Here is a 17,087-nt window from a genome sequence, read left to right as displayed (position 1 = left end):
ACTTTCCTTTTGAGTATGGGTTCTAACATACTTAGATATTGTGTACCTTGAACTCTCAACAGCCAGAGATCACAGGGTGAAAGAGGCAAATATAAAGACTTGGCAAATGGTTTCTGCGAAACTGAAAACCCTTCTACATTGACTATGTTGACATATGGTGGACTGGAATGGGGGTGGGGGGTGGGGTGAGGTTTTGGGCTTAATTTTCTTATTACTATCATTTATTAATATTGTTTTATTATATTGACTATGGTTTGTTTTTGCTCTTCTCCCCTTATTTGTGTGAGGTTAACTTATTGCACAAGCATGATGTTTTAGCTTGCACTGATCAATATATTATTTGTAACAACCTGCATACAAATATAAATAAAGTAAAAATTTGATCACAAAAAAAAAAAAGTTACACAGGAGTTATGTGATGTCAGTTTATGACAACTCCGGTCACAGGATGGGGTCATTCGTCCAGTTTGATGGAGGCAGACTGAGAGGACACTTATGTAAATCTTTAACTCTGATATACTGTAAATGATGACTTGTCTGATCAGCGATCGACCAACATAACTTTAAAAGAGAAAAAAATCAAAGTTAACGACCCCATGTTGTGACCAGAGGTGTCATAAACCAACATTTCAAATCGTGTAATGTGTTAAAGCTCTTGCAAAGATAGTGTGTGTGTGCATTTGCATGCACACCTCTTCAACATGGTCTCGTCTCACCACTGCATCTCATTTGTTCTCATGGGATTTGGCACGGCAATGCCACCATAGCAAATGATCATAAAGACACATTGTAATCCTTGAACTACATGCATGTAATGTTCTTGAACATGCATTTTTCATAGTCACTTTACAACAATCGCTTCATGGTCATTTTCCTTTTTCCTCTGTGTTTCATTTTCACCCCCTCGTGTTGTAATCTTCCTGCACAGCATCGTAATAATAACCCTCGGCTCTTTGTGACGTCAGGGACTGATGGCCGAAAGATTTCCAGCTGAGAACCATTTCCAAACCCCGAGGCACTTAAGTCACGGTGTGATACAACCAGGTGATATTTTCCTCGGAGGAGTTTCTTTATCTTATCTTTCCCAGGAGCAATTGTAGTAAGAATCACAGAGAATTCTGGCTCTGAGTAGAGTTTGTCTGTTTGTTTTGGCCAAAAAGTAGAATTGATACAAATTAAAACAATTCACAAAGCATGGCGAGTCAAATTTGAGGAACTTTTATCGAATTATGTCACAATAATGTCCACCAGATTGAGTTTTGGAGGTCAGAACAGATTGTGAGCTCGGGTTTTTCTCACAGTTTTCTCGCCTCCACGCTCCCGTTATGTCAAGCTAAAAGGATTTAACCTCTTCCACAGAAACGCCTGCAGGACGAGACAGTTGATAGGAGTTAGGTGCACAGTGTGCTCCTGTGTGTCAGTGAGGAGATGGGCAGTGTTGTGGTTTATTTGGTCCAGTTCACACACACAGTGCATAATGGATATTTAACAGCCCCAGCCTGCTGGAAGTGTGCTGTGCCTTGAAATGGTGCAGGGGACATCTGAGGGAGTGTGTGACTGCCAGGATGACACAGCCATTAAAACACACTTAGTCCATTTCACTGCTGCAGTTCCTCCCTGGATTCATGCCACAAGGATGAGCACAGCAACAACACACATGTCCCCCTTTGTTAATGGATGCTCACAGGGATTCTATAGTCATCCTATATCTATTCCATATACAGTAGACCGAAAATAGAGTTAATGGTGATGTTTTACTCGTCCTTCCCTACATATCTGTCACAGTTAAATCTGCAGAAGGAGAAGCGAGCATGTTCACCAGATGCCCCTTTGGCAGGATGAGCATCTCACCCTCTTCCTGCACACACTGAATAATTAAAATAAAAAAGAGGCGTCCTTCTTTGTCTCGTTTCATCAGGATGGACATGAGAAACTGCAACATGAGGGATCCGCGTCCCACATGTCCCACTGTTTCTCCTTCTTGATTGAGCAGAAACAGTTGTTTCAACATGGGTTATGTTTGTGCAAAAGTTTTTTAAAAAGCTGCTGTTGAGTTTTTGCTGAAGAGAATACTTTGACGGCAATGAGAAGCATGATTTACCGAAGCCAAGGTGTCGTGAGAACAATTTTTTTTTTTACCTCTGGCCATCAGCTGAGATTCCTCCCTAGTGTTCTTATCATCATGCTGCACTCAGCTCTCTTCAGCACAAGTCTACAATTTGCTGGAAATGTGCCATACATACTGTATAATAGTAGAAGCTGTTACATTTTACTGTTCAATTTTATACCTACTGAAATAAAATCACTATAATTCACATGTAACTCATGGGATTGTGAGTCATTTTGTGCCCATTAAGTGGCTTGAAAGAATGGTTTAGTGCTGAGAATTGCTGCTCTGTATATACAGCATGTGGGAGGCAGACGTGAAGGCAGGGGCAGTGGAGGGATCAAACAAAGCAGGACTCTCAGCTGGAACAGCAGGTTCAAGTCTCACTCAAACAACAAGTTTTATTCTGTATTTTATGAAACACTGAGATGTATTGCTTCAAGTAGTTGACTCAACGTTCCTGAGAAAATGGACACCATTTATTTAAGAAAGAAAAAAACAACAAGGAGTCCTGACTATTTCTTCCAAAGTAGTAAAAGGAACACTCTTTAATTACGCCAAACTTGGTGATAGAAATTGAGAAAACAGGCAAAGGTACTCTAATACAAAAATAACAAAGTGTTGGACACAATGAAACCTGGTAGCAATATTTAAACAAAGACACTATAGCAGGGGTGTCAAACATATGGCCCGCGGGCCAAAACCGGCCCACAGGATGACTTTTGAAATTACAGAGAAGACATTGACTGCAATTTTTCAATAAATGTAACTTGTATTTCAAATTTGTCCTACAGGGGGGGCACCTGAATGGCACTCCGGGACTTTTTTTTCTTAAAGTGAGAAAAAAGAATATTTGCAGTTTGCATAATCCGGTGGAAAATCATAGACTTTTTGGACCGGCTGGGGGGTCCATAAAGGTTTAGTATAATCTATCTGTTCTTTTGCAGTAAACATTACACTCTGTGTCAGGTGAATGGGTAACCTGTGTGTTTGGTGTGTTTACAGCAGGTTTCAGGGCTTAAAGTGTTATAATATATGGCCCTATATGAGACTCATCATGGCGAGAAATACAACAACTGTTTTTGTAAAAAGATAGTTCATGAAATATACAAATTTTCAGAATGTACTTGTACTTTTTTTTGCAAATAAAGGGAAACATTTAGAGTTTTTGTTATGTATAGGTTATTATGTTGTGATTTTACAGGTCCGGCCCACTTGAGATCAAATTGGGCTGAATGTGGCCCCTGAACTGAAATGAGTTTGACACCCCTGCACTAGAGGTTCCTGGAAAGTTCAATCCGAACATTTAAAGAGGACAAAAAACCGAAGCTTGATGGAATCTCAAAACAGGCAGAACCACTTGTTAGAAAAGAAGAGAAATAGGGTATATTAATGCAGACCAAACCATGTGTTATATATAAAAAAGATGCACCTTAACTAAGGCAAACACGGCTGTTAACAAAAAAAAGATTAGGTAGCTTAAAATTAACCAAACAAGTTGTTCCATGTCAAGCAACGGGACACCAAAGGGTACCTCAACATCGATCAAAATCAGTGTTCTAATGAATGAAAGAGATGTTAAAGGGTATCAAATAACAAACATATTCAGGTGTTTGAAGAGAAAATAAAAGATATATTTTAATACTACAAATCACTTGTTAGAAAAAAAGTAAACGTGCGTAAGGGTAACTTAAGACGGACCAAACACTTTATGAGAGATTAGGAGAAAAGGTGCTTTACAGTAGCTTAAAATAGACAAAACCAGTTGCTACACATCAAGAACAGAGATACTGAAAGGTTACTTTTAAACAGATTAAACCAGGATACAAAATGAAGAGAAGAAATGCTTGGGGGAACCTAAAAACAGATACATTCAGGTGTTGATTTAAGAAAGGAGAATATTTGGGAAGAGAGGAACAGACAAAAATTGTACCTTAATATGGACGAAGCCCTGTTTTAAAAATAACAAAATATGCCATATAAGGTACCTTAAAACAGACCAGGATGGGTGTTAAATAAAGGGAAGAATGCTCAAGGGTAGAGTTGGCAGTTTAAATTTAGAAAGCGACCAAAGGCGACTCTAGAAATACAACTAATCACTTGTTAGGAAGAAAGAAAGCAGACAAGGGTTCCTGAAAACAGACCAATGTAGGTGTTTCATTTGAAGAAAAGAGGAACTTGAGTATTCAATAAAATACAACAATCCATATCTATTGAGGAACAAAAAAACTACATTTGTAAAAAGGAAGAAAGGAGATAAAAATTGGTGACCAAAACCAGGGCTTCTTTCTGGTGGTACTTATCAGAGTCCCACAGTGATAATGACTTGTTGCAGCATGGCTCCTGTTTACCAAGAGGGTGACTTCTTGTTAAACAGAGGATTATGGGAAGTCAACCAGAAAAGTAAGGAAGTTATTTTGCTCTGAATCTTGCAGAACTTGCTTATTTATGTGTATCACTGACAGCAAAGAAATAACACAGACAGACTTATGTCACAAGCTTTAAACACTGCTCCTTTAAATTAAATATTAAATATTTTGTAACCCTAAATATTGTTAAAACTGACAACTGTACAATCCATATTACAGCAGGCTGAGCTGAAAATTTGCACAGAACAGGGATGGATATGTTGAATTCAGTTTTCAAGTGTGCAGAAGGAGGTATTGACTGGGCCAAACCCCGGGTGATGCTGACTCCTGGTGCGAATGATCGATGTGTGTATGGTCATTGAGCTGAGCTTAGAGCTAGTTTGTATTCTATTAGGCTTCTCTGGGGTTTTGCAGTAGTGGAACAAAAGCGCATGCTGATGTCTAATTGCTTGCAGAGAAAAGAGCGATGCCATTGTTACATCTGTAGGCTGTTACTTCTGCTGCTGCTGCTGCTGCTGCTGCTGCTGCTGTTTAAGTCCCCCCAGTCAATCTCTGTTGCATATTTTCTATGAGGCATTGCCAATTCTGTTGTGACGGAGCCTGATACATAGCTCTATAGCTGTAAGCTGTTTATGATATAGCTTTCATTGTTACAGATAAGCCCTGTGATATATGTAAGTTAATCTGTAAACATCAGGAATGGGGGTGGAGTGTTCTTTTGTAGGATTTCTTCACACTATTTCAGCTCTGTACCTCTTCATGAAGCTGGTGTTACACATCTAGGGCTGATGATTGGTAGTTTTTATTATTCTGTAAAAACTGATTAAGAAATGAAAAATACATTAGATTAGAAATAGATAGATGAAGAGATGAATGAACGTAATCATCCATTTTATTCTCTTTAGTGTCGCTCTCTCTTCTCCACTTTATATCTTTTATGCCTTTTGACTATGAACCACAAATTGGAAATAAAGTTAACTGAATTGAAAATTGAATTGACTTTTCCTTTTAGTGATGGTGGCCCATAATCTACAAATAGAAGAGTCACATTTTCACAACAAAGATAAGTCAGCTAGCTGATAAGAGCTGACAGAAGTGTCTCCTTTTGACCATAAGAGAGCGTTCTGCCCTGCAAGGAGAGCGTTCTGCCCTGCAAGGAGAGCGCGGTAAGCAGCCAAGTTGAGACAGAAGGGTTTTGAGCCTTGGGGATGTGTGACTGTTTGGATAATAGATAGATCAAAGGAGAGATTACCTTTATACAACCTAAAAATAACACATATGATACTCAGCTTTGGATAAAGGATGCAAAGGGCTAAATGAGTCTTGGGATTTTGAGCTAAAACACTTTTAATGCACATCACAGTTTGCAAAAATCAAATATTTTCTTTGAAGGTTTCTCTCGATCACTCTTTGGAATTGTCCATGGTACTGAAAAGCTGAGCTGCTCATGCTATGTGAGCTTTTAGCTTTAGCTGAAGTCTAACTCTTTTCTCTATCATGACCTGATCTTCTTTATTCTAGAGAGAGAGAGAGAGTTCAGAGGTAGCATTAGCATAGGTTAACATTAGCAAAGCATCCTGATAGCTTTCTCCTCAAGCATACAGAAGTAGTCTGTTTGGTTTCTGGCTTTATTTGGGAGTTAATACAGAATTTTTAACCAGTTTCCCAATAACTATGCATTTATATAGCATAATAATATTCTAAATCATGCCAATAATTCAAATCACGAGCAAGTCTAAACTCTATTTCCAAGGAAAGAAGAAAAGCCTGCACACTTGGTCAATGCCACAAAGTCATCACAACCACAACCTTTGGGCTGTGTTGAAATGTTCTGATTATTGGACTTTTTGTGGAATTGAGGTTCATCTATGTTCCCTTACATATAAAAATAGGTACATACATTTATTTGATACAGTCACAGTCATTGCCACATACTCCTATGTGTCCTCTACACTGGGATGGATGCATCCACTAGAGGACGCCACTGCCCAGGCACCAAAGAATTGGGGGGTTATTCACCTGTCAGCAGGATTCCCTGTTCAGTGACTTGTTTGGACCAGCTGTTCTTGCATAGACCTCAAATTCGCCTTCACTGCAGTCCATTTGAACTTCTATTCCAGTCTGATATCAGTCTAGATGTTTTGTCATAGCTGTCTGTCCCTGTGCCCAGAGGACGAGGGAACATCGTATCAAACTTTAAATCCAGCCAACATTTGTATGTGGGTCCTAAATGGGCTGCAAAGTGGGTCCCACATGGGATTGTAAAATAGGTTCTATGTGGGATTGTTTGCGGGTTTCGTAATGGCCCCATGCCCACTACCTAAATGGGTTTCACACAGGATTGGCCCATTGCCCATATGGAGTTCTTGCAGGATTACAATGGGTGTTAGGTTGGTTGCCTCTAACCAACTTGCATGATCTTTGCTCAGAAAGTTCTACCATTTTCCAAAGTATTCGTCTTAGTTGTCTTGGACTGTTGGCTGCACTGCTCGATACTGCCCCTACAAATCCTGGTGATACTGCACCTTTTCGTCCATATGTGTAAGCTTCCAGGAAACCAGCAGAAATGCAGATGAAATGAACACAGAGTGAGCAGAGGGCTCTGTATGTGTATCCAACATCAAGCATAAATAAGCCTTATGTGCACAGGCTCGTCTTCTTTCTTAACTGATGGTCGCTGATTACCACAAACCTACGTGTTCTGCAAATAACCACCCTCCTTCAACCTGGCTCGACCAAGGTGTTATTACTTTGTTTTGTCGTTGTAGAGTAGTAGGCCTATTGACGGGCTGTTCATCAGCCATGGCAACACCAATTCAGCCGCCAATTGGTGAACACTGTGATTATTATTAGTCAAGAAAACATTATTTTCTTCACATCAGTAATCCATTGTTAACATGTCAATTTCCTCTCTGTCCTGCAGTGCGTTTAGTTTTTCTCTCATTTGGATTTCATCCAGCTCTTTCCCTGAGAAGGAAAAAAAAAATCTCCTATCACACATCATTAGAAGTCTGCAGGAGAATAATTATGATGCCAGAGGAAGATAATCACGTCATACATGGCTGTACGGTCCTAAAATTAATTCACCCACAATCTGTTGATGCTTGATAAAGAAGACAAATTATTCCCAAGCAGGGACCAGGGGCTGACGACATTCAAAGCAAGCAGCTCTAATGTGTCCTTCCTCATGTTGTTCCCATGCAGATCCCAGTGAGAGCGCGTGCAGCATGAGGCTGGTGTGGAAATCCCTGGACAAGATGAGGTGTCTGAGGAAACGCTCCACCATTCCCTTCCTCGGCTTCCTCATCACCTTCCTCCTTTTCCTGAACCTCTACATTGAGGACGGCTACGTGCTGGTAAGTGGATCCTTGTTTGTTTTCAAGCATTTTCCAAGGTGGAAATTGAGATGGAGTACTTACTTAGTCTTTGTTTTCCTTCTTAATGTCTGAATTTGAACAAATGCGCCATTGAACCAAATGTGCACTTGTATTTATTCATGTTGCCACTTTCATAATTGCTTGTTTTTAAAGGAAACGTGTTTAAATTTTCATAAAATGGGCACAAGTTGAAATCATCCAGATGATTTATTTCTTATTCATGATGCCATCAAACTTGGTGATCACAGTACATTATCCATGTTTGTTCTTTAAATTATTAAAAGGTAGTGTACACTGTGTTTTCAGCTCTCTGGTGCTCTTCTTAAGTCCATTTGCTCAGCTATGCAAACTGCCTGGAGAGGTTTTAATATTCTTATTGTCTACCAACACTGAGGGTTAGCTCAGCGACTTCAAAAACTCATATTGTCTCATGTTGGAACAAGATTTTACTGCAAGTTAAGAAACCAAAAGTCCGGTTCTTTTCTCTCATTTGAATAATTTACAGCCAAAATTGAAACTTTCAGAAGGACTCCCCTGTTCCTTTTTAGCAGCCGTTTTGACAGCTTGTTTCTCACTCTGTTCTTTTAAATGTGGAGTAATGTTGTGTTTCTCCTTTTTTTTTTATCAGGAAGGGGATAAGAGGCAGCTTAGAGAAACATCAGCACATCCTCCGAGCTCAGAGCGATACGTTCACACCTTCAGAGACCTCAGTAATTTCTCCGGAGCCATTAATGTGACGTATCGTTATCTTGCTGGGACTCCGCTGAATCGCAAGAGTAAGTTTAGTGTGCAAAGAGGATTGACAATTCACAGGAGCTTGTAGGAGTTAGAATTAGTTTTACAGTATTTGTGTGCATGACTGAATGATTAAGACTTAAATTGTGACTGTAGAGCAATAAAATGCAACACCTACATTAAATGTCTTCTTAAAGTATACCACAATCCAGTCACCAGACTTTTATGGCCACAAGCACCAAACTCATGTTTCAAGGTTTCAGCATCAGAATGTTCATTGTGGTATACATCAATACTAGCAAATGCTACAGTAACACAAAGCAATCTTAATTCAAGGTGCATGCACTATCTTTAGCTCCAACTTTCAACTACATTTGAAGCCTCCATGACAAGTGGACTTAGCCCAGTTGACATGTGATCTACATATACTGGGGAAAAAACTGTAAGAAAAAAAACACCTAAAACTTTATACATTGCCTGAGTGTCTGTTTGTCTTTAGCCAAGAGGTAAGATGCATTCTGGGTAACGTATGTATGTGATATACAGTATCTCACAAAAATGAGTACACCCCTCATATTTCTGCACATATTTAGTTATATATTTTCATGGGACAACACTGAAGAAATGACACTTTGACACAATGTAAAGCAGTCAGTGTACAGCTTGACAGTGTAAATTTACTGTCCCCTCTAAATAACTCAACACACAGCCATTAATGTCTAAAAGTGAGTACACCCCTAAGTGAAAATGTCCAAATTGGGCCCAAAGCGTCAATATTTTGTGTGGCCACCATTATTTTCCAGCACTGCCTTAACTCTCTTGGTCATGGAGTTCACCAGAGCCTCACAGGTTGCCACTGGAATCCTCTTCCACTCCTCCATGACGACATCACAGAGCTGGTGGATGTTACAGACTTTGCACTCCTCCACCTTCCGTTTGAGGATGCCCCACAGATACTCAATAGGGTTTAGGTTTGGAGACATGCTTGGCCAATCCATCACCTTCACCTTCAGCTTCTTTAGCAAGGCAGTGGCCGTCTTGGAGGTGTGTTTTGGGTCGTTGTCATGTTGGAATACTGCCTTGCGACCCAGTTCCCGAAGAGGGAGGGGCCATGCTCTGCTTCAGTATGTCACAGTACATGTTGGCATTCATGGTCAATGAACTGTAGCTCCCCAGTGCCGGTAGCACTCATGCAGTCCCAGACCATGACACTCCCACCACCATGCTTGACTGTAGGCAAGACACACTTGTCTTTGTACTCCTCACCTGGTTGCCCCAATGCACGCTTGACACCATCTGAACCAAATAAGTTTATTTTGGTTTTATCAGACCACAAGACATGGCTCCTGTAATCCATGTCCTTAGTCTGCTTGTCTTTAGCAAATTGTTTGCAGGCTTTCTTTTGCATCATCTTTAGAAGAAATGTGAGGGGTATACTCACTTTTGTGAGATACTGTAGATTGTTACCAGAGTGAAAGTCTCCCATGTATTAGTAAAGTAAAAGTATGATGGTGTATCAGACGCAGAGGTTTTATTTCTGTTTACAAAGTGATGATATAAAATGTTGATTTCTGTCCACAGAGTATCTGACCATTGGACTGTCATCAGTCAAAAGAAAAAGAGGAAACTACCTTCTGGAGACGATCAAATCCATCTTCGATCAGTCCAGTTACGAGGAACTCAAAGAAATAGTTGTTGTGGTCCACCTGGCAGACTTTGACCTGGTCTGGTGTGAAAACCTGGTGCAGGAAATCACCAGGAAGTTTGCCCATCACATCATAGCTGGACGCCTCCTGGTGATCCAGGCCCCAGAGGAGTACTATCCGTCTCTGGACGGGTTGAAAAGGAACTACAACGATCCAGAGGATCGAGTCCGTTTCCGCTCCAAGCAGAACGTGGACTACGCTTTCCTCCTGAACTTCTGCACAAACCTGTCTCACTTCTACATGATGCTGGAGGACGACGTGCGCTGCTCCAGGAACTTCCTGACGGCGCTGAAGAAGGTGATCACCTCCAGAGATGGCTCCTACTGGGTGATGCTGGAGTTCTCCAAACTGGGCTACATAGGGAAGCTGTACCACTCCAGAGACCTGCCTCGCCTGGCTCACTTCCTCCTCATGTTCTACCAGGAGATGCCCTGCGATTGGCTCCTCATCCACTTCAGAGGTCTGCTTGCCCAGAAAGATGTGATCCGCTTCAAACCCTCTCTGTTTCAGCACATGGGCTACTACTCCTCCTACAAGGGAGCCGAGAACAAGCTGAAGGACGACGACTTTGAGGAAGACTCCATAGACATTCCTGACAACCCTCCTGCCAACATTTACACGAACATCAATGTCTTTGAAAACTATGACGCCACAAAGGCTTACAGCTCTGTGGATGAATACTTTTGGGGGAAGCCTCCTTCCACAGGAGACTTCTTCGTCATAGTCTTTAACAAATCGACCAAAATAAAAAAAATAAAGATTTCTACTGGTTCTGACGACCGTCAGAACGACTTCCTTCACCACGGAGCTCTGGAAGTCGGAGAGAAACTAGTTGGGACCAAAAAAGGGAAACAGTGCTCCTCCTACATCACATTAGGGGAGTTTAAAAATGGCAACATTGAGGTTCAAGATGTAGACCACAAAATTGCCTTTGACATTGAGTGTGTGCGCATTGTCGTGACAGCCAGCCAGAAAGAATGGCTAATAATTAGAAGTATAAGTTTATGGACTACACAACCCCCTAGCCAATGAGGACTACACAGACAGACTCTTAGTATGTCATAGAGGCAAAATGTTGTTTTTTTTTATTATAAATGTATGTATTTCCAGGTTTATTTATTCATTTTGTATGTATTTATTGATACTCATTTGGATTGCTAAGTCAATCTGTAGTTTTTATACCTGCAAGTTGTAACCTGAGCGGAGCATCTTCCCTGTCGTTCTAAGTAAAAGACTGTTTAACTGACCTCAGAGTATTCATGAACGTATGTTTTCTGAAATGTTCCATAGATCTTCATTTATACATGCTTTTAATAGCTATCATTTTCTGGGTTTAAATTGGGGGTCTTTATGCCTGTATTCAGATAGAACAGTTGAATTATGTACAGTAAGGGGCAACAGGTCAGAATCAAACCCAAGCCACCACCTTCAGGACTACAAACTCTGTACATGAGGCCAGCAAATTAACCACTAAGCTAAAGTAGTGCCCTTGAAAATGTGTACAGTCCATTCAATAAAAGATTGAGGTGTGCTTCACAGGGTGGTAGGCAAAGGTGTGTCGCAGTGTTGGCATTTCCACTGTGGGTGACTAACAATGGGCACATGTAGTGTGTGCAAAACACAGCATACTCATTGCTTCGTACTTTCCCAAAGAAGCTGTAACTCTCCTGGAGCTCTTTGAAAGAAGCTGACTTCCTTTTCAGTATGACAGCTAGCCTACCTGATGCTTAGCAGCAGGTCCTGTCAGTTTAATAAGCTGGGCTAGCTAAGCGACAGCTGCACACTGAGATTGATTGACACGTACAAACTAATCTGTATTGAACTTAGACTTGTGATACATTATGTATGCTTTTCTCTTTAGCTGGTTATAACCGAGACATATCAGTGTTTTATAAATATTTGTTGGACTCGTAACACAAACCAGGTCACCCCATACCTGACATTACTGTTAAATTGTAATGAACACCCTTGCAATTATCCCATGTGGCTCTATTAAGAGGAAATGTTTGCTTGGAGGTATTTCACTGCAAATGAAAGCAGTTGCACAAGATTGTTGCGAATAAATCATGAACACTTTTGTTTTCCCTAATAATACAGCATGTTACACCACTAAATTGTCCCTACATTGTTTTTTTAGTTGCTTAGGAGTAGTGAAATGATCTTATTCATCAGGTCCTTGAGTCTAAACTTGACACCAACAATCACAGACCGGGTGGAGAAGTCAGAGAGTTACAGAGAGGGAGTTTTACACATTTGGTTTTGGACTTTTCATGAGATTTGTTGGCTTTAACAAACACAAATCATCAGTGCTTTCCTTGTATTCGCCCCAAGCAAAAATGCTATCGATGCTAAATTATCTGAGGCTTTACTTTGAGTTGTGGCTGATGCACAGTAGTGAAGACAATTGTTGCATTGAACATACATTTTTTATCATAACAAATGTGATTTTGTAAATGTCTTTCATATCGTAAATCAGTTTAAATTCATAATACAGCGTCCGTTTCATTTGATAGTTTAATTACAGTCGCTTTTCTGACAATAATGAAGAACTAATTATCTGTAAATGAGGGGAAAGGATAGCTATTATAAAGCATGACTTTTTTTTTTGAACAAGTTCTCCTTGAAAAAGCATCAAATTAAATCTTTTGTGTCTTCAGTAATTTTTCATGACTGCTGTTGAGTGTAGCCCTGGTATCCTCTGAAAATGTCCCCATTTGCTCTTTAATTATTTCCCTCCTTGAAAACCTAGCAGGAAAGTATCAGAGGTCATTGTTGCCTTGAATATTCATCATGTCACACAACTTTTTCAGCTCTCTTTGTCATACTCTTTCCAGGTTTAATCATCTTCCTCATTGTGTCTTGAGGCGGGTGTGTGAATGGGCTGAGCTCTCTTAGTAGCTCTATATGTTCTGTCAGAGCTGCTGACGGGAGAACAATGTTTGTTTTCACCCATCTTCTCTAAGAGCTCAGATTAGATTGCACAGTGAAGAATGGGCCAGGTCTGCTCTTAGGTCTCGTTTTTTTTTTTTTCCACCACAGCACAATTTTCCTGCAGTAAATTGGTCTGTGTTTGCCTCGCTCTCTACACCAGCAAAACAACATCTCCCCTGAAGCTATAGGATCTCAATTCGTTCTTTCCCCAATGTTGCGCTCTCGCAACCCCAATGTTTCTGCTCCTACATGGCTGCCTCTCTGTGATCTTTGCTCTCGGTTCGTTCAGTCTGCTTCTGCTTTGGGGAATTTTTCCTCTGCTTTCCTTTGAAGTTCCTTTTAAAAATTCCCCACCTTGCTTTATGTTGTTTAGCAGCAAACATTTGCCAGAATTAACGCCGTACATGATAAATCAGCATCATGCAGATGCTCAAAGCACTTCTAAGACGTGCTTTGAAAACACCTTTTCCATTTGCTATGTTCGTGTAATAAGGATCTGTCAGTGAGCAATCTTCAGTGACAGATGTGCTTTGACATTGAAAGGCATGAAGAAATCTCTCAACAATGCAATAAAGAGGTAAATGTTTACATAACACTGACGTTCTTTGGGAACATGAGGTGGGAGCAGACCGCCATTAAGCATGCTGCGACAGTTTTGTAAAGCTCTGTTGCTGTTGGCCACCTGTTCAATGTTTTCCCTCAAGGTCTTGTTCAGTGTCGCAGATCGAGACCTTTCGCAGATTGGCTTGTACCACAACTTTGAAATCCGTCTTCAGCAAGTCCCCTATGTGCTATCTGAAACGGAATTAGAAAGCCCACCACCTCACAATACGGCTTTTTGTTTTTCCTTTTCCTCGGCACTCCTCTGGAACTGCTTCCTTTCATTTTGGTGAATGATTCCGTGACCTGCATGGATCAGCTCCTGGAAGGGGATCTTGTCTGAATGGATGATGCTCCGAAACACAATCTACATTGTGTTGCACATGTGGTGTTCTGTACACCGCACACCACAGTGCCAGTTCCAGCCCAGTATTACCTGCTTATGAGCTATAAACCCACGATGTCACCGCAGGGCAGTCAGCTGTTTTACAAGTGTAATGGATGGCTTTGATACGGCTCATGCCCAAGTAGAGCAACCGTGTTGTGAGGCTGTTTTTTTTTTTTTTTTGCAGCTGGAGGAGAAATTGCTGTCTGATCTTTATTTGAAACAAGATGCCAGCCAAAACTAGCTGCACGCTGCAGATTTATGGACAGATTTACATCAAGAGGATAACAACTAAAGCTGCATAAATTCCTCAACTGGATGTCAGCAAACTGCTGCGCACAGCATTTCTTTGCAATTGGCAGCATGTTTGGAAACCTCAATTCATACTCGGGCCTTGAGTGAACAGTGCATCATTTTATACTGTACATTACAATAATACTTAAGGAAACACTATTGTATCCTCCTGTTTGGTAGCTGCAGCATTTAAATGGCCATCTTTGCTGTCCATTCAGTAAGAAATCCACACTAACTGTAGAGGTAGGTCTCTGTGAGAAAAACTGGTGGGCTTTATGAATCACTTGCAGGAAGGTAACTGTGTAGGCTTGTTTAATTTATTGGCTGTGAGGGTCTGATACCCTAAGCTCCAAGCAAGTGATGAATGTGAATATAACGTGTGGGTTCTGAGTCATTAGAAATGTGAGCTGTCTTCCAGTGGAGCATGTACAAAGTGCATGAACAAAAGCATTTTCAGTGGATAAAACAACTCCTTTTGTATGTCAGGATCTATGACTTATTGTTCAGCTTCTGCTAATGAAATGTACTGGGTTCGTACGTAGAAGCATACCGATACTACCTTACACCAGGTTTGGAGTTCACATGTGCTGTATATCGTTCGGTGGAACGAGTGTGTTAAGACGTTGTTCCTGTGTCTGTTTTTCTTTCCATCGTTCTCTAAATGGTACTGTATTGTAAGATGACATATATTTTTTTACACGTATCATTTCAAATGTTGTATTGTATATATTGTATTTAAAATGAAACTAGATTAAACAAATGAATGCCAACTTTGTGGTGCTGAGACGGCTGTGTGCTTGAGAGCTCAAGGGAGCACAAAATATTGAATATGTGTCTGCGATGTGAGTTTGAATATCTGTTCAAACGTCTTGAGGAATCTGAAACAATATTTACATGACCCTGAATCCCAGATGTTGTCCCAGTTGTCTTTGACTGAGTGTGTTTGTTTGACTGTTTAGAAATAAAAGCAGAACATACAGTTATGGCGTACACTTTACATTAAAAGAAAAACATCACTGACATTTGCAGTTCCTTGAAACTTGCAACCCAGCCGACTAAGATCTCGCTGTAGCCAAAAGCAAAAAACATACATTATTCATTTCAATTTTCATATGCTTTCTGCTTTTTTTTTTAACTGCATGCTTAATGAAAGTGTGGAGATGGTGCTTGGGGGGGATTCTTCTTACTCTTTGTGTACTTGTCAAGATGGGTCATACTCTCCTTTTACAAAGCACACTGTGAGACACCTGACAACAGACAAAAACTCACCCCAGAGGAGTGAGGCTGATGGAGCAGATTTATGATTAATGTTCCTCATATATTCATATATTACTCACATAAGCACGAGCCAAATTGGTGCCCATTTGCAGCAATATAAGACACTCACAGCAGGGCCGTGTCAGAGAGGTGGCCAGGAGGGAAAGTGCCCCCCTTTGAGATCTGATTCGCCACCCTAAAAACCCAAGTAGTTATCCTTCTTAACCTCAGATACTGGACTTATATATAATCAGCTATTTGGGAAGTGTTAACACATTGGCAGTAGCTTTCCTTATATTCAAATGTTGTATACATTATTTTGTAAGTGCAATCAATTGTGACTTTGAACAAACATTTTCTTTTAATATTTCCTTTAAGAATTAAACTTAGAGGATTAATGATCCTCCACTCTGCTGTGTTTGATTTTATTTAAAATAATATACACATGAATATAGCTGTATGATATTTTAATGGTACTTGTAAAAGTAGATATTTAAGAAGGAGAGGGTGGACGCTGTTAGTATTTGTGTGCTCTCGATTTAATGGAGTGTTTGTTTAAGAGCTGGCTCTCATGTCTGATTGCCTCTTAGCAGACTAAGGGCTGAAATAACTCCTTTTAACTCTTGTTAATCAAGGTATGTATAATATGAAACTGCATTATGGTGTCAATGCAGAGTGTAAAATAAAAGTAGTAACACACTTTAGTACAACATCCATTTATTAAGTGGCATTTTATCACCAGGCAGATTACATTAATAGGGATAGGACATGATTTTTGGATGCTCGATTATTGGTTCACTTATTGAAAATTGAAGAGTTAATGTGAACATTATCTCATTTTAAAAGTACTATTTTTCATTGTTTTCCCCAGTGCCTGGTTGTAATATGGTAGTCCCACCAGAAGGTGGCGACAGAGCGTCTTAAAGCTGTTTACTAACTGCATTAAGTAAAAGAAGAAGAAGAATGCTAACTGCATTAAATAGCAAAAGACGAAAACATTAGTGACAGTCGCTGGAAATACGTGTAGTTGTGTCAGAAACACCGGCATAAAGGTCAAGACAGACGCTGTCAGTGCACACTACAAGCAGCACCTCGTCCTGGTGCTGGTTAATGCGACTGCCACACAATCGGACCATTAATGGGACAGGTGTCCAGGTGTCACATGGCGTGTTTAATGTTGTTTCAAACCTGCTGTCAGATGGCTGGACCCAACATAGACAGACTTAAAGACCCAAATCAACCCCTGCTACTAGCTTCTTATTTATATTGTAATATAATTAGTAGAAAGAAGAGAATATTGAAATACCAGTTTTATTTAATATTGAT

At 40.3% G+C, this 17,087-nt stretch overlaps 1 protein-coding gene across 7 annotated transcripts in view; it reads left to right on the top strand.

Annotated features, from left to right (window-relative positions):
* Positions 1-11,541, top strand: part of LOC117813681 (alpha-1,3-mannosyl-glycoprotein 4-beta-N-acetylglucosaminyltransferase C-like) — a 166,604-nt gene extending 155,063 nt beyond the window's left edge. For 5 of the 7 annotated variants that reach the window (XM_034684668.1, XM_034684666.1, XM_034684667.1 and 2 more), the window contains 3 exons: positions 7,681-7,832; positions 8,482-8,629; positions 10,170-11,541. In XM_034684668.1, the coding sequence (XP_034540559.1) occupies positions 7,704-7,832; positions 8,482-8,629; positions 10,170-11,326 (1,434 nt within the window). In that variant the 5' untranslated portion in view covers positions 7,681-7,703 and the 3' untranslated portion in view covers positions 11,327-11,541. Of the gene's footprint in view, positions 1-6,928; positions 7,018-7,430; positions 7,541-7,680; positions 7,833-8,481; positions 8,630-10,169 lie in introns of those variants that run through there. The other 2 variants (XM_034684663.1, XM_034684662.1) reach the window with 2 other exon arrangements.
* The last annotated feature ends 5,546 nt before the right edge of the window (positions 11,542-17,087 follow it).

The sequence above is a fragment of the Notolabrus celidotus genome, chromosome 6, assembly GCF_009762535.1.
Source record: "Notolabrus celidotus isolate fNotCel1 chromosome 6, fNotCel1.pri, whole genome shotgun sequence".
NCBI lineage: Eukaryota > Metazoa > Chordata > Actinopteri > Labriformes > Labridae > Notolabrus > Notolabrus celidotus.
Note: the sequence above shows the minus strand (reverse complement) of the source record. Positions and strands in the feature narration are given on the sequence as shown.